The following is a 21411-nucleotide window of genomic DNA, read 5'->3' as shown; positions in this document are numbered from 1 at the left end:
CAGACATGGCCCCAGACTGGGTCTTTGTCCCTTGGCACTGCTGACGTTTGGAGCCGGGTCATCCGCTATGGGCTTCCATGGTGGCTCAGATGGTAAAGAATCTACCTGCAAAACTGGGGAGATCCAGGTTTGATCCCTGGGTTGGGAAGATCCTCTGGAGAAGGGGAAGGCAATCCACTGCAGTATTCTTACCTGGAGGATTCCGTGGGTGGAGGAGCCTCGCGGGCTACAGTTCATAGGATTGCAAAGAGTTGGACATGACTGAGCGACTACACACATCCTCTGTGGGGGGCTGTCCTGGGCAGTGTGGAGCAGCATCCCTGGCCCCCACCCAATGGATGCCAGGAGCACAACCAGTCAGGACAATCAATATAACCAGACTTTGCCAATATCCTCTAGAGGGCAGGGTCACTCCCAGTGGGGGATCCCTCATCTAGGTAGTGTAAGAGTAAGCAAGGAGATGGGTCTGGGGTGCTAACCGGGGCAAGTCCTGGAAGGTTTTTTCAGGCTGGAAGGCTTTGGCCTCTCCTGTCATTTACAGATCTTTCCTGGGATGGGAGAAGTGGATGCCTGCACGGCTGGAGCTTGGCGAGGTTTGGGTCACATGCTGCCCATAGGCAGACTCATCCAAAGGCCATTTGTGCGAGGTGAAGGAAAGATCTGCCTTAGAGTCTGATAAAACTTTTAATATTTAGACGTTTGGGCATTTAATTCTGTCAGTTCGGGCTCACGGGTAACACCGCCCTGGTCCGGCAGCCCGCAGCGGTCTGGTTTGAGTCCACGGGGTTGCTGGTGATAATGATGGGCATCTTGGCCTTGACGCTGCTCAGGGACCAGGGCAGGTGGACGGTGCTAACCAGCTCGTACTGGGTGTTCATGATCTCGCTGTCCTGTGAGCCGCCGCCGCTCACGGACAGCACGGGCGGGAGGTGGAAGGTGTTGACGATCTTGGTGGTGTTGAAGGCCGTGATGGGGGTGTTGGCCTCCTGCCTGAGCAGCTCACTGCTATCCATCCTGGAACGGCGCTCCGCATTGGGTGTGAAGCCCTCGTAGTGCACGTGGGCGTAGAGGGCGAAGATGACCGTCTTAATGCACTTGCTGGTCTGGTTGTTGATTTCCGTGGTGAAAATGACCCTCTCCCCCGGCGTGAAGGTGTTCTTTTCCATCTGGATCTGCAGGCAGATGGTGCCCTGGCTGCAGCAGTTATAAGACACCTTCTTCTCAGCCTGCACGAACAGAGGGTTCTAGAAGAAGTGGGGGCGGGAAGGGACAACTGTGAGGGATTGAGGCCACAACGTCTGCTTGCTCACTTAACAGTCCACCTGGTCTTGAGCCTTCGGGACTCTCCAAAGCCCTCTGAACCCTCCTACATCGTTGGTGGAAATGTTAACTGGTGCAGCCACTATGGGAAAATAGTATGGAGGTTCCTCAGAAAACTAAAAACAGAATTTGAACTAGCAATCCCACTCCTGGGAATATACCGGGACAAAACTCCAATTCAAAAAGATACATGCCCCACTACGTTCATAGCAACACTGTTTACAACAGCTAAGATATGGAAACAACCTAGATGGCCATGGATCAATGAATGGACAAAGGAGATGTGGAACATATCCGCGAACATATTCAGAACATATACGGAACAGATTCAGTCATAAAAAAGGAGGAAATAATTGCTGCTTATTTGCAGCAATAAGCATGTAATTAGAGATTACCATACTAAGTGAAGCACGTCAGAAAGAGGAAGACAAATACCAAGTGATATCACTTACATGTGGAATCTAAAATACAGCACAAATGGACCTATCTACAAAACAGGAACAGACTCATAGACGTAGAGAAGACTTGTGGTTGCCAAGTGGGAGGGGGAGGAATGGATTGGGAGTTTGAGTTTGGTAGATAAAAACTATTAAATTTAGAATGGATAAACAACAAGGCCCTAATGACAGGGAATATATTCAATATCCCGTGATAAGCCATAATGGAAAAGATATTTAAAGAAAGAATGTATATATGTGTATGGACTTCCCTGGTGGCTCAGTGATAAAGAATTCACCTGCCAATGGAGGAGACGGGGTTTTGATCCCTGGGTCAGGAAGGTCCCCTGGAGAAGGAAATGTCAACCCACTCCAGTGTTGTTGTCAGGGAAATCCCATGGGCAGAGGGGCCTAGAGGGCTACAGTCCATGGGGTAGCAAAGAGACAGACATGACTTAACGACTAAATAACAATATGTGTGTATAACTAAGTCACTTTGCTATACAGCGGAAATTGGCACACAATTGTAAATCAACTATCAGTTCAGTTCAGTTCGGTTCAGTCACTCAGTCGTGTCCGACTCTTTACGACCCCATGAATCGCAGCACACCAGGCCTCCCTGTCCATCACCAACTCCCGGAGTTAACTCAAACTCAAGTTCATCGAGTCGGTGATGCCATCCAGCCATCTCATCCTCTGTCGTCCCCTTCTCCTCCTGCCCCCAATCCCTCCCAGCATCAGGGTCTTTTCCAATGAGTCAACTCTTTGCATGAGGTGGCCAAAGTGTTGGAGTTTCAGCTTCAGCATCAGTCCTTCCAATGAACATCCAGGACTGATCTCCTTTAGGATGGACTGGTTGGATCTCCTTGCAGTCCAAGGGACTCTCAAGAGTCTTTTCCAACACCACAGTTCAAAAGCATCCATTTTTCGGCACTCAACTTTCTTCACAGTCCAGCTCTCACATCCATAATGACCACTGGAAAAATCATAACCTTGACTAGACAAACCTTTGTTGCCAAGGTAATATCTCTGCTTTTTAAAATGCTATCTAGGTTGGTCATAACTTTCCTTCCAAGGAGTAAGCGTCTTTTAATTTCATGGCTGCAATCACCATCTGCAGTGATTTTGGAGCCCCAAAAAATAAAATCTTGACACTGTTTCCACTGTTTCCCCATCTATTTCCCATGAAGTGATGGGACCAGATGCCATGATCTTAGTTTTCTAAATGTTGAGCTTTAAGCCAACTTTTTCACTCTCCTCTTTCACTTTCATCAAGAGGCTTTTTAGTTCCTCTTCTTCAATTTAGAAAAATAAACAATCAAAGCCCTTTTCCATTCTGAGTGTCAATTTCCTTGTCTGTAACATAAACCTAAGAAATTCATAAGCCCTTGGTTTTATCTCTACATCCATAACTCACTTGCTGTGTGACCTTGAACCAGTGCCTTGACTTCCCTGAATCCTAGTTTTCTGGAAGACAGGGAATGTCTTATAGTAAATAGCCCAAGACCTAGGGCTTACCCAAGTAGTTCAGACTTAAGGAGAAAATATGGGCTCTGTATCATGAAAACTGTAGAACTGAAATTATGTAACATGCTTAAATAAAAACTTCAAAACGCAGTCTTTATATCAACTGGTTAGCTGCTGGATTGCAGTTCAAAATCATATATACATTATATTTAATGTGTGGTTTGGGTAACATTTTACTCTTTCTTAGGGCTTCCCTGGTGGCTCAGATGGTAAACCTACAAGAGACCCAGGTTCAATCCTTGGGTTGGGAAGATCCCATGGAGGAGGAAACCGCAACTCACTCCAGGACTTTTGCCTGGAGAATTCTATGGACAGAGGAGCCTGGGGGCCTACAGTTCATGGGGTCGCAAAGAGTGGAATCTGACTGAGCGATGAACACTTTGGGTAACACTTTACTTTTTATTAGTGGATAATACTTTAACAGATTTGAGGGAATTCCCTGGCAGTCCAATGACTAGGACTCAGGACTTTCACTGCCAGGGCCCAGGTTCCATCCCTGGTCAGGAAACTAAGATCTTGCAAGCCTTGCAGTGTGACAAGAATTTTTTTTAATTAAAAATAAATAAAATTAAAGAGGTTTGATGTGATGTGGTGTGTGCTTACAATGAGTTACTCTCCAGTTTTGCTGGCTTCCTGTGTCTTCTGCTAGATGAACTTGATACTTTTACAAACACGTGTGTATGCATGTGTATTTGTGTGGCATTTGTTATTCTCATGCAGATGTTTGCATTGTTTAGGAATACATTTATTTGTGGTTGAATTGTACAGTACTATTTTACGTATTTGAATGCTTTGTATAAATCAATCTTCATATGTTTTCCAGCAACTTGCCTTCCTAGCTTAACATTCTGTGTTTTGAAAGGCATTCACGTTGGTGGCTGTCATTCTGATTCATTCATTTTCACAACGGCAGTGAAGTGTGTTGCAAAGTAGCTTATTCACCCATCCCCCCTCCATGATGGACATTTATATTGTTGCTATGTCTTTGATATCATAAAAGAGCTAGAAGGAGCACGGTGAAGACACTTCTGGGGCTTACATACCAGAAAGAATTGCTCTGCGCCCCCTTGGACTGCAGCCCACCAGGCTTCTCTGTCCATGGGATCCTACAGGCAGGAATACTGGAGTGGGTTGCCAGGCCCTCCTCCAAGGGATCTTCCAAAATCAGGGATCGAACTCAGATCTTCCACATTGCAGGTGGATTCTTTACCCTCTGAGCCACCAGGGAAGCCCAAGAATACTTGAGAAGGTAGCCCATCCCTTCTCCAGGGAATCTCCCTGACCCAGGAGTTGAGATGATATACAGATGGCCAATAGGCACAGGAAAAAATGCCCAATGTTGCTGATCATCAGAGAAATGCAAATCACAGTCACAGTCAGATAGCACTTCACACCCGTCAGAATGGCTGTCATCAAAAAGTCTATAAATAACAAACACTGATGGGGATGTGGAGAAAAGGAACCCTTGTACACTGTTGGTGGGAATGTAAATTGGTGCAGCCACTTTGGAGAACAGTATGGAGGGTCCTCAAAAAACTAACAACAGAGCTACCATATGATTCAGTCATTCACTCCTGGGTATATATCCAGAGAAAACAAAAACCCCCCTGGTGGTGCAATGGTTGAGATTCTATGCTTTCACTGCAGGGGATGTGGGTTCGATCCCTGGTCGGGGAACTATGGTCCCACACAGTGCATGGTGCAGCTGAAAAAAGTGTTGATTGGACTCTCTGAACTGATTTCTTTGTATTTCTAGTCTACTTATGCTATGCTATTATTTTGTTTTAAATAAAACAAAAATGTTGTAAGCCATCAGATTAATTTTTTTTCTGGCACATTCTATCTTATTTTACGTATTTAATACTATTGCTATCAGTCCTACACATTGATTTTATAAAAACAAAGTTTGTTGCAACCCAGAAAATTTTATATTTTCCTACCTCTTCTATTCTTTCATTTTAAAAAATAAATGGCAGCCCAACAAATGGAGTTTTAAAAATATTTTCTATCCTCTTATTTTATTCTCTGCATTGTTTTCTTTTTAATATTTTTTAAATTAGAGGACAACTGCTTTACAATATTGTAATGGTTTTTGCCATGCACCAACATGAATCAGCATTAGTAGTACATATGTCCCCCACCTCTTGAACTCTGCTCCCACCTCCCCCCACCCCACCCACTCCCCGATCCCTCTGGGTTGTCACAGAGCCCTGACTTTGGGTTCCCTGCCTCATACATTAAACCTCACAGTGGCTATCTATTTTCCATATGGTAATGTATTTTGTGGGTTGCAAACATTGTTGTTTTAATATAAAATAGGAAAACAGTATCCTTTAGTACTGTTTTTGGAAAACAACATTTGCAGACTACAAAGTTGATATTTTTTTAAAAAATCATTTTTAAATTTTGGGCTTATCTGCTCTTTCATTTTGTAGAAACATACCTTGCAACTTGCTAAATGGATTTCATACCCCACTAATGAATCATGACCGAAGGTTTGCACGACTGTGTTCTAGATCCAATATCCTTTGTCACAGAGGTCTCAGGCTGACCCCTGACCCCTTCAGCTTCACCTGCTGCCCTCTGCCTCTGGCCCCTGCCTATCTTCAGACTTCCCATGCTTTCTCTCCCCTTGGAAGGCTAATTGCAGGCCATTTCATTCTAAGCTCCTCCAGTCTTATTCGAAAATTCGTTGATGCGTTAGGACCCTACAGGCGTGAAAGGACTGGCTACCCTAACTCAAGACCAAGCCAGCAGTTCTGTCCTGGTCCTGAAGGAGGTGCCGAGAGACATCAGTGGTGGCCAAGGGGAGATTCCCATTCCAGGCCAGATGGGGTGGCCCAAGAGCCCAGAATCCCAAGAACGCCAGGTTACAAACTCAACACTGATCTTCCGTACCTGGGAGTTTTTTCGGATCTCCCTCTTTCTTTGGCATATGTGAAACTTTGGGGGGATTCATTCATTCAAGCAGTATCATTTTATCAACTTGGTGCCAAGTTCAAGGAAAACCCACAGCAGTGAAGACCAGTCTAGTCCCTGCTCTGATTGGAAAGATAGATATAAACATGGCACACTTGTTTTTTTTAATGGTACACTGTTTAAGTTCTTGTTTTTTAAAATGTGGACTATTTTTAGAGGTTTATTGAATTTGTTACAGTAGTGCTTCTGTTTTATGTTTTGTTTGTTTGTTTGTTTGTTTCTGGCTGCAAGACATGTAGGATCTTAGCTTCCGACCAGGGATCAAACCTGCACCCCCTGCTTTGGAAGGCGAAGTCTCAACCACCAGACCGCCAGGGAAGTCCTTTAACGGCAGGTTTCTGGTTAAGATACGTTATGAGGCTATGACAAGGGGCTCAGGTAAAGGGAGACACCCTCGGACTTGACGGTTAGGAGAGAGATGTCTTGGGGACAAGTGCTGTACCCAACGGGACTGCTTGTTCCAAGAGACAGTGGGTCACGTCTTTCAAAATTCTAAAGGTACACAGAGAGGGTGTAGAAAAATCAAAACCCTTGTACATGGCTGTGGGAATGTAAAATGGAGCGGCTGCTGTGGAAAAGAGTCTGATTGCCTCTCAAAAGGTAAGACGTAGAACTGCCACCTGCCCCAGCAATTCCACTCCTAGATGGCTACCTGAGAGCAATGAAAACACATCCACGTAAAAACGTGGACACCTATGTTAGAAGCATCATGGTCCCTAATAGCCAAGACATGGAAACAACCTGCTGTCCCTCGAGTGATGAAGAGATAGACAAAAGGTGGTTCGTCCATGCCACAGAAAGACGATTCACCCTTAAAAAGGAAGAAAGCACTGACACACACTACCACGTGGATGAACTTTAAAAAGAAATTTTTCAGCTGTACCCCATGGCAGGGGGGACTTCAGTTCCATGACGAGGGATTGAACCCATACCCCTGCATTGGAAGGTGGACTCTTAACCACTGGACCCCCAGGGAAGTCCCTGGAAGAACCTTGAAAACACTATGTTCAAAGAAGCCAGAAACAAAAAGGCCACATAGTGTCTGATTCCATTTATTAAAACAGGAAGTGTCCAGAACAGACAAATCCCCCGGAGACAGAGAGTGAATGTAGTGGTGGCTGGGGGAGGGGAAAGGGAGGTTTGAGAGTAACGGGTAAGGGATGCAAGACTTCTTTGGTTGTTGTTCAGTCCCTCAGTCGTGTCCTACTCTTTGCAGCGCCATAGACTGCTGCACGCCAGGCTTCCCTGTCCTTCACTATCTTCCGGATCTTGCTCAAACTCATGTCCATTGAGTCGGTGATGCCACACAACCATCTCATCCTCTATCGACCCCTTCTCCTTCTGCCTTCTATCTTTCCCAGCATCAGGGTCTTTTCCAAAGAGTCAGCTCTTCGCATCAGGTGGCCCAAGTATTGGAGCTTCAGCTTCAACATCAGTCCTTCCAATGAATATTCAGGGTTGGTTTCCTTTAGGATTGACTGGTTTGATCTCCTTGCTGTCCAAGGGACTCTCGAGTCTTCTCCAGCACCACAGTTTGAAAGCATCAATTCTTCAGCGTTCAGCCTTCTTCTTTATGGTGGGGGAGGGAAGGCATTAAAGTGTTCTAACACTGACAGTGGTGATGGCTGTACAATTCTATGAATGCATGGAAAGCCATGGGTTTGGACACTTTAAAGGGAAGAATAATAAGGTATGTGAATTGTATCTCAATCAAGATGTTAAAAAAAAAGTGGAAGGAGAAAAATTTTGCTTCTCCCCGCTGCTTCCCTCCCAGGAGGCAGCCAGCAAGCCGTCTGTTGCCAGTTTCTCTGGTCTCTGGAAAGAGACAGTTTGTTACACCTGCAAGGAAGTTCTGTGCATTTATTATTTTTACCACCAACGGTGCAGGCTAGACACGCTGTTCTGAACTTTGCTTTATGCGTCCAATCCAGTAACATGGAGGTACTGATACCGAGAGCTGCCTCGTTCTTTTGTCTCTGGCTGTGTCTTGCTCTCTCTTTCTTTGCTCTACCTATAGAGTTGACCTTTGACTGTGAACTGTTACTTTAATTCCCTTTACAACAAACATTTAAGTGGTTACCAGTTTCTGGCCTCCCAGGCAATGCATGCAGAGGTCCTATCACACAAATGAAATGACAGTGGTAGGAGAATTTTCCAGAAGAGAAATGAAATGGCTTGGGCAAAGTGCGTGTTCCTTTTCATTTGGATAGATATGGCTGAATTGCCTTCTGCAGGGGTTGTGGCAGTTCGTCCGGCCATTACTGAAGCAGGTGACTGAAGATGTTGTTTCCGAGCAAAGATCTAAAGGAGGATGGGGAGGGATTGGAAGATCCTATCACAGGGTTCTGGGCAGTGGGCACACATGCAAAGGACCTGGGGCAGGATGATGTTGGAGGAACAGCAAGCAGGCCCGTGTGGCTGGAGCAGAGTGAGAGGGGGAGAGAGGGAGGAGGGGGAAGGCAGGGAGGGGACGGGGCAGGTCGTGCAGGGCCTTGTGGGCCAGGGGGAGGTCGTGGGCTTTTACTCCGAGGGAGGTAGGAGCCCTGGAAGACACAGACAGGTCATCACCTGACTCCTTTCAGTTGATCTGAGAAGGACAGACTGTGGGGATCAGGTCTCTGCCCCTGCTTGGACCAGAGCAGTAGCCTCTGCCCTGATTCACCAGCTCCTGCCCTCACCCTGCCCTCTCCAAACCGATTAAAAGAGTACTGAGAAAATAAAAAATAAAAAAAATAAACGAGTACTGAGTAGTTGAGAAAACACAATATTGTCATCCTCTCAGAATGGATCTGCAATAACTCCTTTGTTGCCGTAGCAGCGGTCTGAGCTCTTCCCAGGTACCAGGAGTCCTTGATGTGTAGCCATCCTGCTGGGCGCTTCGTGACCCTCATGATCAAGGAAAGTGTCGTTTTCATTATACCCATCATACAGATCAGGACAACCGAGGCTCTAGGAGGTGCTGTTAACTGCCCAAGGCCATTTGCTAATGAAGCATCCAGCGGCAGAGACCTCAGTCCAGGTCTGACCCCACAACAGCATTTCACTCCAATTTCTGCTTTGGGCAACGTGCACTCTAGATTAGCTCTCAAGGGAGGGCCAGAGTCTGCTCAAGGTCACCCAGAAAGCAGGTGGCCAGACTGGCTTTGAGCTCAGATCTGCTCACCTCTGATCCACCCCTCTAAGCATCTACCTGCCCTGGAATCCTCCTCCCCTGAGGTTGGCCAGGCTAGAGATGATTCCCTACTACACAGATAAGACTATAAACCAGGGACTTCTCTGGTGGGCCAGTGGTTAAGAATCTGTGCTTCCAATGCGAGGGGCTGGGGCTCAATCCCTGGTTGGGGAACTAAGATCCCACATGCCTCAAGTTCAGAAAAAAGCAAAATATAAAACAGAAACAATATTATAACAAATTCAATAAAGAATTTTTAAATGGTCTACATTTTAAAAAATCTTTAAAAAAAAAAGGATCGATGGGGCATAAATATTCTGAGGCTGCCCTGGACACCAGTGCCGAGCACCATTCTAGGCCCTGAACCTTCAGGAAGAACACTGACTGCTCCTCCTGAGACCTAGGGGCCAGGCACCCTCTCTGTGTCCAAGTGAGAGATGAGGAAATGGCACAGAGAGGCGACATCACCTGCAGAGGGTCACACAGCAGGTAGGTTGGGACGCTGGGATTTTAACTTGGACCTTGAGAACTAAGATGCCGGCACTCTCAGCCACCATGCTCTGATGACAGGAGGCCCCAGGGAGGTGAAGTGACTTTGGCCAACGGAACTCCACCCTCCCTTACTTCCGCCTCTGCACCTGGCCTCTGGAAGCCATACAGAAACCTCCTCTGCTCAGCTGACCGATGCTGCCAGACCCCTCCTTCCCTGGTTGGAGGGCACCCCTTGCTGTGCTTCTTGGTGGGGAGAGGGTACCATCTCCATTATCCGTTCCCAGAGACTCACTGAACACCTGGGACACTCAGTCAAGGGGTCAGAGCGGGGCATCTGCTCACTCTTGACCTACCTACCATGGGGTCAAGGACATTCAGGGGCCAGGTCATTCCCTGTGAGGGGCACTGTGGTTGAGCAGCTTCCCTGGCCCCCACCCCCTCGATGGCACTCATCCCCCTCCCCAATTGCGATAACCACACATGTCATCAGACATCATTGCTCAGTGTCCCCTGCAGCGACAGAATCACCTCAGTTGAGAGCCACTGGCTTAGTTCCTGCCCTGGTTTCTGAGTCCCCTTTTTGCAAAACTCCTAAGCTGGAGGAGCGGCCAACACCTTCCCTTCTTTTTCCGGGTTGGGGCCTTCGCTATCCCTTGGCCGCTCCTGCCCCATCCCCTACCTCTTGGGAACTTTGAGGCCAAGCCCCTACCCCTGCTCCCCCTTGCTCCCCACTACCTGCAATGATTTTTCCGCATGAAAAATTGAGGAAGTGCCTTGAACCATCAAGTATATTCTCTTCTTGGCTAGAATGTGCTCCCGACCCATGCAGAAGGCCTGCACGAAGTAAAAGATGTTGCCGATTTTGCTGGTGAAGGTGGAAGGAAGCCTGGGAGGTAAGTTGAAATGGAAGTCAAAGGTGTGGCTGCCTGCACTTAACCAATTATCTGAAAGCAAAACACACCAATGCCATCAGAAGGTTCTAGAATCTCCCCCCCCCCCTTTCTTTATTGTTTTGGCAGTTAGCTTTTTCTGGATCTGGCGTCTCTGTCCCTGAGCTAGCTCTGAGTTTTAGGGATCCGAAACACCAAGGCTCATAAATATTAGACCTCAGTTGGGCTGGAGATGGAAGCTCTGGGTGGGTGGTGGTCACCCCAATCTACCCACTCGTACTTGCTCACCCCTGCTCTGGGCCTGGGAAACTGGAGGTCTGGCCTGCAGGTTCGATCACACATTTATTCAACAAACACATCTTGGGGCCCGAGGCAGGCAAATCTCCCTGCCCTGGCAGCGGTTGGCCTTCACTGCACAGCACACAGCAGATTGACTGAGTGATGATGATGGTGGGCCAGGGAGGGACTCACACCGCCTTCTCATCTCTGTGATCTCCCTGTTTTATTTTTTCTTACATTTCCCCCAAAGCCTCTTATGAGTGTGTCCTCCCAGTCTGACAGCAACCCCAGAGATGCCAGGGACCTTTTCTGTTTTCTTTGCTGCTGCATCCCTGGTACCTGGCATGGTTGTTGTGCACAGTAGGTGCTTAATACATGTTTGTTTGTGGAGTAAATGAATTGAGGTTGATGCTCCTGAGGGGAAACGATGCTTCCCTTGGAAATGGAGAAGGGTGGTACCCAATGCTGTGGGGTTGAGGGGATGAAAAATTGTTTTGGTTTAAAGAACTAACACCTATTCAGCACTTACTCTATAACCCCTGCTATTCTGAGCCTGAGACATGCCATTAAATCATCAAGTCCTCAAGACAGTCTCAGGAGGCAGGACTTCTTTCTGTTTCCATTTTCCAGGTGGGTTAACTGGGACAGAGAGAGGAGGCCTGATTGTTAAGTATTAAGGTCCAGCAGTATCTGGATGGGTTTCCCTGGTGGCTCAGATGGTAAAGAATCTGCCTGTAATGTGGGAGACCTGGGTTCGATCCCTGGGTCAGGAAGATCCCCTGGAAAAGGGAATGGCTACCCACGCCAGTATTCTTGCCTGGGAAATCCCATGGACAGAGGAGCCTAGTGGGCTAAAGTCCATGGGATCACAAAGAGTTGAACAAGACTGAGCAACTAATGCGCAAACAATATCTGGGTATCTGCAAGGCAGGGACCCATTCCGTCACTAGATCTGAGCTCCATAGTCTTTTGGTGACACTTTCCCCGGCTACCCTATCTAAAATTTTTTTTAAAAATCTGAAATGAAACTTTGTTCAAACAAGCATTGGCCAAGCGTTCTGATTGACTGTGGACTACCCGGAAACACTCATTTTGGAAAGGACCTATAGTTCTCTGGCAGCCCAGGCTCCCTGAGGTCTGTCCAGACTTTAGATCTGAATCTGGCAGAGCTGGGGGCTTGTCAGTGCTTCCCTCGAGGACCTCTCCTAGTCCTCTCCCTCCTTTCTCTTCCCCTGTGACCACAGGAGCCAGGCCTCTGCCCATTTCTCATATCCCTGGGGGTTTGTTGATTGATTGACAGATGTGTTTATCTTCCAGACCCTAGTTTCCTATTCTGGCTAACATTGGCAGTCATACCGGTCCTTACCCTCCACTGGGAATGTCTTTGTCTTGTGCACGTAGTCAGCCTTGTTGTTGCAAATAACTTCTCGGCTATAATCGCGGGACGCCCCAGTTTCTTCATTCCACTCCACGTAACCTCTTCCCACAAGCTCCACCTTCACGATGGGGTCCACCAGGGTGCTGTTCAGAGTTAGGACCACCTGTCCTTCGATGATACAGCCAGCCAGGTAGACTGCATCCTTGGGCAGCACTAATTCGATTGACTTCACCACAGACATGGGGGGTTGGGGTGACGGAGAAACATTCTTCCCCCTCCCCCATGTCAGAGAGATCCTCAGCCACAGTGAGGTCATCTGTCTGTGACATCAGCCAGTCAGGGTTCTGGGAAGGGGTTCCCAATGGCCAGGATTGGTGGGGGCAAGGTTTTTTGGGGTGGGCGGCAGTGTGGGAATCCCAAAGGCCTCACTGGTTGATGAAATGGTAGCCTGACCTTTTTTTCCTAGGAAATAGCAAACAAATAAGAAAACCACAAGATAGCAATATTCCTGGCATACAGGGAACAACTGTCATCTTGCCAGATGTCTGGGGCCTGGATAGGAAGAATTCTCCCAGGCTCTCTGGTGAGATATGCATCATAAGCTTCATTTACAGATGGAGAGGGGATGAGCCCAGGGGTATCTTCTGCCCCATCGGATGGCCCCCACATGTGGCATGTGCACCCTCCTCAGGGTTCACACATGGATGCTGGGTCCTATACAGAAAATCATTTTCACTTTTTTTTTGTGGTTACACCGTTTATCTTGTGGGATCTTAGTTCCCTGACCAGGGATTGAACCTGTGACCTCAGCAGTGACAGATTGGAGTCTTAACCACTGGACCGCCAGGGAAGTCCCAATCATTTTGTCTTTAATAGCTCTCTATTTCTATTAATGTATATTAGAAGGAAAATGATAGCGATAGCTAGGACATGGGATTTGCTGTGTCTTGGAGATGCTCAGAGCACGTTGGGCTCCATGTGATCATGGACACCATCACAAAGCACCATCTCCCTGCACAACTGATGACTGTCTTTCCTCCTGCTCCTCCACTGCACAAGAAGTCCCTATAGGGTGGGACTTGGTTTGCTGGACCCAGGGCCTGGTGCAGACAAGGGAGGGCAATTAAAGTCTGTTCAGTGACTTAATGATTGTCAAGTGCATATCATTTTGTAAAAGGGAAACTGAAGCCTTTTGCACCCTCAGGGTGCCTGATCTACACGTAGGCAGGTGCCTAAGTAGGAAGGACAGCAAAACAGAAGAAGCTTTAGGAAGTGTCTATTCTCTAGGCTCTGGCAGGCCTCATGACTATGTCATATCTTGCTGTCTTTGATGTGATGTCTTTTGTGGACATCAACATTTTGCTTTTCCAACTGGTTGGTAAGTTTCTTTTAAAGATGCTTGGCATAGTTTCTTGTTCATGGTTGTTAATTAACCCAAGCAACCCCTCTGACTTTCTTGAAATGAGTAGAGAGATTGGGTGGGGCCCCTCATCACCAGTGCTCAAGGTCTTTTCTGCAGGGAAAGCCAGACACCTCTTTCTGTGTTGCTTGACTTCAGATATCCAAGGAGGCTGGACTGTGTGCCCTGTACCAAATGTACACAAGGAATACAGAGTCTATTTCTTTCTCAGCCATGCTGAGTTTTGACAACAGCAGGCAACGAGAGAGGCTATGCTCTTGCCAGAAAAGGGCTGGGTTCCTGTCAGAGATGTTGTCAGTATGGAAGACCTCATCTGCCTCACACGGTTGGGGAGGCCTGGCTACCGGCTCACATCTGCAACATGGTCACCACGTAGCTGATAGCTTAGTTTCGATAAACACTATCAGTTGTGTCAGCGATGTCCTGAAGGTGGGGGGAAATTAATAGGAGCATCTCGACTTTGTGATTGGAGTATATTCATTCCTATGGCTGCTGTAACAAACGTCCATAAATTCCATGCTTTCAAACAAGACAGCTGAGTTCTCTTACAGTTCTGGAGGTCCGAAGTGTGAAATGGAGCTAAAGTCAAGGTGTTGGCAGGATTACGTTTTAGAATTCTAGGAAAGAATCTGTCCCTTGTTTTTTCCAGCTTCTAGCGGTTTCCCATATCCTTTGCCTTTTGCTTTCATCATTCCATTCTCTATTCCCATTGTCACTTCTCTGACTTGACCTTCTCACCACTCTTTTTCATTTACTAAGACCCTCATGATGACACTGGGCCAACCCAGATAATCTAGGATAATCTCCCCATCTTCAGTTTAACCCCATCTGCTGAGTCCCTTTTGCCACAGAAGGTATGATATTCACAGATCCCAGGGATTAAGACGTGGACATCTTTGGGGGCCATTCATCTGTCTACCGCTGGGAGAAATAAAAGCAGAAATACCAGAGCCAAGATAGAATGAACTCTATGTGTGGCCAGAGAAACCTTATGAAAACACACATTGGAGCTCATTGGTTTTCAGCTCACAACCCTCCCACCCTATCAACTGCTCTCCAGAGAAAGACCAAAGTCCTCCTGGTGGCCTGTGAGGTCTTACATGACACCCCTCTGACCTCATTCGCTCCCGCCCGCCCTCCCTTTCACTGCATCTGCCTGGCTCTCTGTCCATTTCTAAGCCTTTTCCGGCCTCTGCATTTGCTCTTTCCGCCTCGATCCGTCTGTCCTTGGTTTCTCATCTCAGATCTCAGCTCAAATGTCATCTGCCCAGAGAGGCCCACCTCTCCACCTCAACCAGAGTGCCTCCTCTCCCCGACCTCCCACATGGCTGCTGGTCACTCTCCAGCTCTTGTCCTGTCTTCATGGCACATGCGGTATCTGAAATGATTTGCTTTATTGATTCATTTCTTGCTGGTCTCCCCAGATAAGAATTTAACCTCTCGGAGACCACCAACAGGGTGGGCCTTGCCCATTTTTGGGCCCCCAGCTCTGAACACCCTGTTCAGGCATTTTGTAGGTGCCCAGAATGGGTCACTGTGTGCCCGCCAGGACTGGTCAGAGTGGAGCAGGCAGGGCGGAGGGGGGAGGGCAGCCCTGCCCGCCTGGACAGCTAGGAGAAGGCGGGAAAACGAGGCGGGAAAAACCAGCAAACAAGCCCTGCGGGTGGGTAGGGTGGGGAGCGCTGGAGGGCCCTGGCGCAAGGAAACCGAGCTGGGGCGATCAGGCCCGTCATCGGGGTGCAGGAGGTCTTCTGGGGGGATACCCCCAAATTCTCCTGTATAATTTACACTGATTCCGGTCTTCCTACCCAACTGGTCAGTGCATGCCTGGTAAGAGGGGCTGAAGGAACAGACTTAGAAGGTCAGGGGTGTCTACCCTGGGGGTCTCTGCCCTGGGGGTGATCCTTAGGGCTCATGGAGAGCACCCATGATGAGGGGGCCCGGGTCCCGCCACCGGCCCCGTTGCACGCTGGGCGCGCCCAGCAGAGCGCGCAGGGTTGGGCGGGGCCGTGGCCCGCTGGGCGGAGGGGGGGGGGTGGACAGAGGCGGGGGCGCCCCCCACCCCCTTTCTCGCTTCCCGCCACTGAGGCGGCCAATCACCAGGCAGGCGCCCGCCCCCGGCGCGGCCTCCTGTGGCCCCGCAACTCCCAAACGCCAAGTTTTCGCGGGAAAAAAATCAGAGCAGCTGGCAGCGCAGCGGGCAGTGGTGGCCGTCCGGGCGCTCGGGATCGCACACACGTCTGCGCAGGGTCCTGGCCACACACGCGGCTCCTCTGCCATCCTCAGAAGGGCCAGCGCGCAAGCAGGCGAGTGGATCGTGAGCGGTCAGGCCGTTTGGGGTGCCAGCCCGGGCCAGGGCGCGGACTGGGGGAGGCGGGCAGGACTCGGCGCACCCGGCGCCTTGACTTTGCAAAACTTTCCGGGACGCTCTGCCAGCACGGGAGTACATTTCCCCCGCGCCAGGGTTACCCTACACGCCGTCTCCGGCTTTGCCCCCAACCCTGCCGGCCCTTAAAAGTCGCCCCGGAAGCCCAGGCTCTGGCAGGAGCGAGCGGAACATCCCAGGCGCCCCGCGGGGGTCGCGCCGGCTCGGTGGGGGAGGGCCCGGCGAGCCGCGGGGGAGGATGTCAGTCTCCGCGCCTGCGCGCGGGGCGCCCCGCGATTCAATTGTCGCGCCCGAGCCCGATTTCGCGCGCCCTTAGTTCCCCGGGCACGTCTGGGCCAATGAGGAGCGAGCGGGGCGGGGCGGCCGACCGCGGCGGAGCCAATCAGTGAGGCGACTCAAGTGAAGGGGGCGGGACCTGGGGCGCGGGCCCCTTGGCCGTCCCGGCGGTGGGGGGTGGGCGTGGGCTCGCTGGCGTGGCCCGCGCGGGCGAGCGAGAGAACAAGAGGGGCTGCTGGGCCGTGCGTCGGGGTCCGGGAAAAGCAGGCTGGAGCTCCGGGCGGCCGTGGGGCAGAAGTGAGTAGCGCTGCCCGCGCGGGGGTGGCCGGGACGGGGCGGCCGGTTGCCATGGCCACAGCGGGGCCCGCCGCGTCGCGCAAGCGCGCGCGCGCGCGCGGGTCGGGGGTGCAGTGGGGGTCCGCGGGCACACGGGGTCCCCAGCTCCCGGGTCTCGAGTGGGTTTCTTCCCTTTCGGTCCCACTTAGTTGAGTTCCCCGGGACTTCGGAAGTTCCAGTCAAAAGCGGGACTTTTGGGTTTCCCTCTCGCGTCAGTGTTCATCCAGGGAATGAATGAATGAATGAACAAACGAACAGACTCGGCCCCTCACCGTTTGACTGTGTGCCCCTTCTCTTCTGTATCCTGGTGTGTGTTTTTTTTCTCCCCTGTGAAAGGCAGGGTTTGTTGACTGAGTAGCCGAAGGTGCCTTTTACTCTCCCTTAATTTCCCGTCCCTCCTCAATCCTCCACCAGTGCTACTCATTAACGCATTATCTCTTAATTCAGGGCTTGGAGCCTGGGCCAGCTGTGGCAGATTATAGGGAATAAGGGGCTGGGAGGGTATTCCAAGAGTTACCTGGTGTCCACAATCTGGACAATAGCAAGGATGACCCGAATATGGCACGGCCATGGTGGTGGTATTGACGGCAGAACTGACCAGGGGTGTCGCTCCCTCATCCTCGCAGCTCCAGCAGGCACCATGTGGATCCAGGTTCGCACCATGGACGGGAAGGTGGCCCACACCGTGGACTCCTTGTCCAGGCTGACCAAGGTGGAGGAGCTGAGAAAGAAGATCCAGGAGCTATTCCACGTGGAGCCAGGCCTGCAGAGGCTTTTCTACCGGGGCAAGCAGGTAAACCCGCCCTGCAGGCTGCCCGCCTGCCTGCCCGCCCAGCACCTTTGTTCTTGCCTCATCCAGGCAGGGCACACACACTCTTCCCCCCCACCTCGTCCGGTCTGCTTCTCCACAGAAACCTCCAGTGCCTGAGCGAGGAACAAAGGCTCGACTCCTAGACTGACACTCCAGGCGGGCAGCCGGGCACTCGAATCTGTTGCGTTTGGAGGTCTTTTAAACTCCCAGCCCTCTGCTTTGTGGACGCTCCCCTCAAAATAATTTCTAGAAAAAAGAGGTTGGAGGAGGCCGTTGGAGGGCTGATGAATTTCAAGGAAGAGCCTAGAATCAGTACTCAGACACGGGGACAGAAGAGACCAGATTTTTCTTTGAAACACACACCAAAGGTCTACAGTCGGTCAGCACCTTACTATTTTCCGATGCCCATGGGGTTTTCTAGAAATTGGAATCAGCTTATGCAGAGTCAGAGACGGTGCTTGTTAATCAGGAATTTCCGCCACTCCTGGGCCTCCTCTCTGGCGGAGGCGGTGGGGCTGCCCCTGAATGGGGTTTGTGCTTTGCGTGGGCTCAACTGGCCCTGTTTCCTTTCTTCAAGATTCCCTACCACAGCCCCTGTAGCCCTTGAAGATGCCCCCCACCCCTTGGCTTTATCAGCTGCCCACTTTGGAGATGCTTTCTCCAGTGACACCTCTGGGAGTTTTCCTTCTTGTTGGCATCTTCAGAGGGGACAGGAGGCCAGGCTGTGTTGGGGTATCGCTGAGTGGGAGAATATGGTCTCACGGAAAGTGTCCTTCCTGTCTGCTGGGGCCACCCTGGAAGGCGAGTGGACTGTAGGGACCCTGGCGACCTCGGTATAGAGACTACCCAGGATTAAAAGTGTTCCTTTGGGCTCTGACTTTGTTGTTGTCAGGTCTTAAACTGGGTGCTGCCGCCATCTGGTGTCTAAATTGAAAAATAGATGCTGTCCGCCTGGCCAGGAGTTTTTTTTTAGGGCCTGGGAGGATCCTGCCTGCCTCCTGGAAATGAGACCTGATGATTAATTTCTTGGGCTCAAGACGCCCTCCGAGACCTCTCGCCTCCTTCCTGTGGGAGATGCGAGGACTTGAATGTCTTAAGAATCTGAGTTAACGCGCCCCGCCTGGGGAAGGGAAGCTGGGGGACTCACTCACTGTGGTCACGTGCGCTGTGCGGCTGGAGAAAAGGCAGGGCTGGGAGTGGCACTCCCCTGGGATGCGGTCTCTGGGGAGCGGAGCCTCTTTCCAGCCACCTCCAACAGAGGCTTATTTTTGGGGACGTCCATACTGATTTCAGTTTGCCCCCCAGTCTTTGTGTTCAGCAGAAGGTCCTTGTGCTGAATTTCCGAAGACCTCCCATGGGCTAAACAGTTCGTGGCATCATGCAAAGGCAGGTTGGATCGAATCCTTACATTCAAGGCAGTGACTATTTCTGAATACCTGCTCTGGGCTTGAGCGCCATGCACTTTAATTTTTACATTCAAAAACATGCAGAGAACTTGAAAGAACCATGAACGCCTAAACACCTACCCGTGGCTTTTATCACTGACATCACGCAGCTGTCTCTGCCTCTGTCCGTCCAACAGCCCATTTTATTTTGGGAGATGCATTGCAGAGAAAGTTCCAGTTCACGTCACCGTAGACCCTCCAGCTGGCCAGTCCTTAACTAGAGTACAGTGTTTGTTTGTAGCTCTTGTTTCTTCAGAGAAAATTTGCATACAGTGAGAAACACGTCTTAAGCAGATGGTTTGGCATGTTGACAATTGCGTGCATTCGTGTGACCAAACCCCTCTCTTCCTGCATGGGCAACATGGCATCTGATCCATACCAAAGTCTTGGTATTGCCTGTGTGAGTTGTAAAGCGTGATGATAAGCAGCATGCCTTTAATCCTTAGGTTTGTCTGTCTGCTCGCAGCGCAGCTTCTGAAGATCTCAGAAGGTTCCTTGTTCCTGAGTAACCTCCTCTAACTGCTGCTCATCCCCTTCCCCATGCTCAACTGGGCCACTGCGTAGTTGGTTCTGTCTTCCGGGTGAGGAAGCCAGGCCTCAGCGTGATGCAATTTCCCCAAGGTTGCGCGACCAGGAAGTGGCCCGGCCTCAGGGAGGTGTGGACAGTGCCAGGCGAGTGGGGGACAAAGGCACCTTGAAGCAAGTCAGGTCTGCAAACAGACTGGGCTAATCACCATAGGAGGCCGTGCAGAGAGCTGTTGTTTTTATAGAATGTTCTAGAGAGTGTTCAAGATTCCTTCCCTCCCCCCCCCCTTTTTTTTTTTTTAAAGAAACAGGGCATCGCATGCAGTCCCAGGTCTGCAGTGAGGTCACTCGAGCCAATAAAGCAGAACCAAGCAGAGTCTGTCTTCAGGATATGGGAGGGTCCCGCGGCGAGCTAGCTTAGGCTGAATAGGTTGGCGGTTATGTCGTTTGATTGGCGGAAATGCAGGGAGCTGGATGGGGGAAGGGACCCCGGGCGGCTGGCCCAGCCTGGGCAAGGGTGAGAGGCGTCTGGTGCTTCTTTCTTTTGTCTTTTTTTTTTGGCTGCCCAGAAAAATCACAATAGCTGTCATTGGTGGTGCTGGTAACGGCGCTCAGGTGCAATACTTGGGCCTAATCGTCCCAAGTGCCCCGCCGAGTATTTCTGGCCGGGTCAGTCTGTGCTTTGCAGTCAGATGGGGCTAATTGTGGGCCCACCAGTGTACTTGGTGGGATTCAGTGAGGTCACGGATTTAGGGTGTGGGCTGAGTTCACAGTAAAGGGGCGATAAATCATTAAGTGCAGGGCCTCCCCTTGGGCACTGCTGACGTCAGGGCCTGATCGTCCTCCATGGGGGGTTCATCCCCCAGTGCTATGGGGTGTGGAGCAGCATCTCGGTCCCACTCACTTGATGCCAGGAGCACCCCCTTACCCCCCATAGTCATAAGGTCCACAGGGTCCCCAGACATTGCCAACTGCCTCCTGGGGGCAAAGTTGCTTCCAACTGAGAAGAGAACTAATTATTTAGTCGTTGATTTTGATTTACTATAGGAGAGCTGTCCGAAGGATCAGGTAAAATGGCATCCTGGGAGTGGCCTTCTGAGGGTCACTCATGTCACAGTGCCCCACCGACCCTGCCCTGCTGGGCCTTCTTTGAAGGTCTGCCCCTTTTCCCAAAGGACAGAGTCATGCAGTAAATCGGACAGCCCCTTGCTGAGACCTGTCCTTCTGGCTGCAGGAGGGAGGGTCCCTTCCTTCCTTCTCCCCCAAACACCCTCCCTGCAGCTGGAGATACACCCTTTAGGTCGGGGGTTAGCAAACTCTTTCTGTTAAGGACCCAGTGGAAACCGTTTGCGGCTAGGCAGTCTGTCTACTCACCTCTGCCATTGAAAGCCAGGAATAGATCCTGAGCCCAAAGGAGTGGGCATGTCCTGATTTGAGCCCTGGTAGAACTTTATTTACCAAGCGATAAATCATTTCGTGCAGGGCCTCCCCTTGTCAGTGGGAACTGTCCCGCTGGCCGAGGTGTGGCAGTTACATATAGGCTTCCTCCCAGGGTGGCAGATCCAGGTTGTACTGTGGGATGTGCTGGATTGAATACCCAGGGCGCGGTGGATGTTACAGGTGTCCCTCCAGGGCATGGGTGTCACACTGTTTGGACTCAGCACCCCTTCCACCCTTCAAAACGATGGAGGACCCCAGAGAGCATTGTGGACATGGATCACATCTGTCATTTTTTGTC

At 50.4% G+C, this 21411-nt stretch overlaps 2 protein-coding genes and 1 long non-coding RNA gene across 4 annotated transcripts in view; 1 reads left to right on the top strand and 2 right to left on the bottom strand.

Annotated features, from left to right (window-relative positions):
- Window positions 1-707: 707 nt before the first annotated feature.
- ARRDC5 (arrestin domain containing 5) lies at window positions 708-14965 on the bottom strand. The gene is given in 3 exon segments (XM_065919125.1): window positions 708-1244; window positions 10663-10871; window positions 12463-14965. Coding segments are annotated over 3 exon segments (1074 nt in total). The 5' UTR covers window positions 12791-14965.
- Window positions 14966-15801: 836 nt separating this feature from the next.
- UHRF1 (ubiquitin like with PHD and ring finger domains 1) overlaps window positions 15802-21411 on the top strand; it is a 34195-nt gene continuing 28585 nt past the window's right edge. Inside the window, exons 1-2 of one of the 2 annotated variants that reach the window (XM_065917986.1) lie at window positions 15802-16200; window positions 17519-17685. In XM_065917986.1, the coding sequence (XP_065774058.1) occupies window positions 15822-16200; window positions 17519-17685 (546 nt within the window). In that variant the 5' untranslated portion in view covers window positions 15802-15821. Of the gene's footprint in view, window positions 16201-16729; window positions 16854-17518; window positions 17686-21411 lie in introns of those variants that run through there. The other variant, XM_065917987.1, reaches the window with a different exon arrangement.
- Window positions 16847-19217, bottom strand: LOC136155834 (uncharacterized). The gene is made up of 3 exons (XR_010660869.1): window positions 18855-19217; window positions 17410-17613; window positions 16847-17219 (listed from the first exon to the last, which is right to left on the bottom strand). It is a non-coding gene; the product is annotated as an uncharacterized lncRNA (long non-coding RNA).

The sequence above is a fragment of the Muntiacus reevesi genome, chromosome 1 (genome assembly GCF_963930625.1).
Source record: "Muntiacus reevesi chromosome 1, mMunRee1.1, whole genome shotgun sequence".
Taxonomy (NCBI): Eukaryota; Metazoa; Chordata; class Mammalia; order Artiodactyla; family Cervidae; genus Muntiacus; species Muntiacus reevesi.
This window is presented reverse-complemented; position numbering and strand designations above follow the sequence as displayed.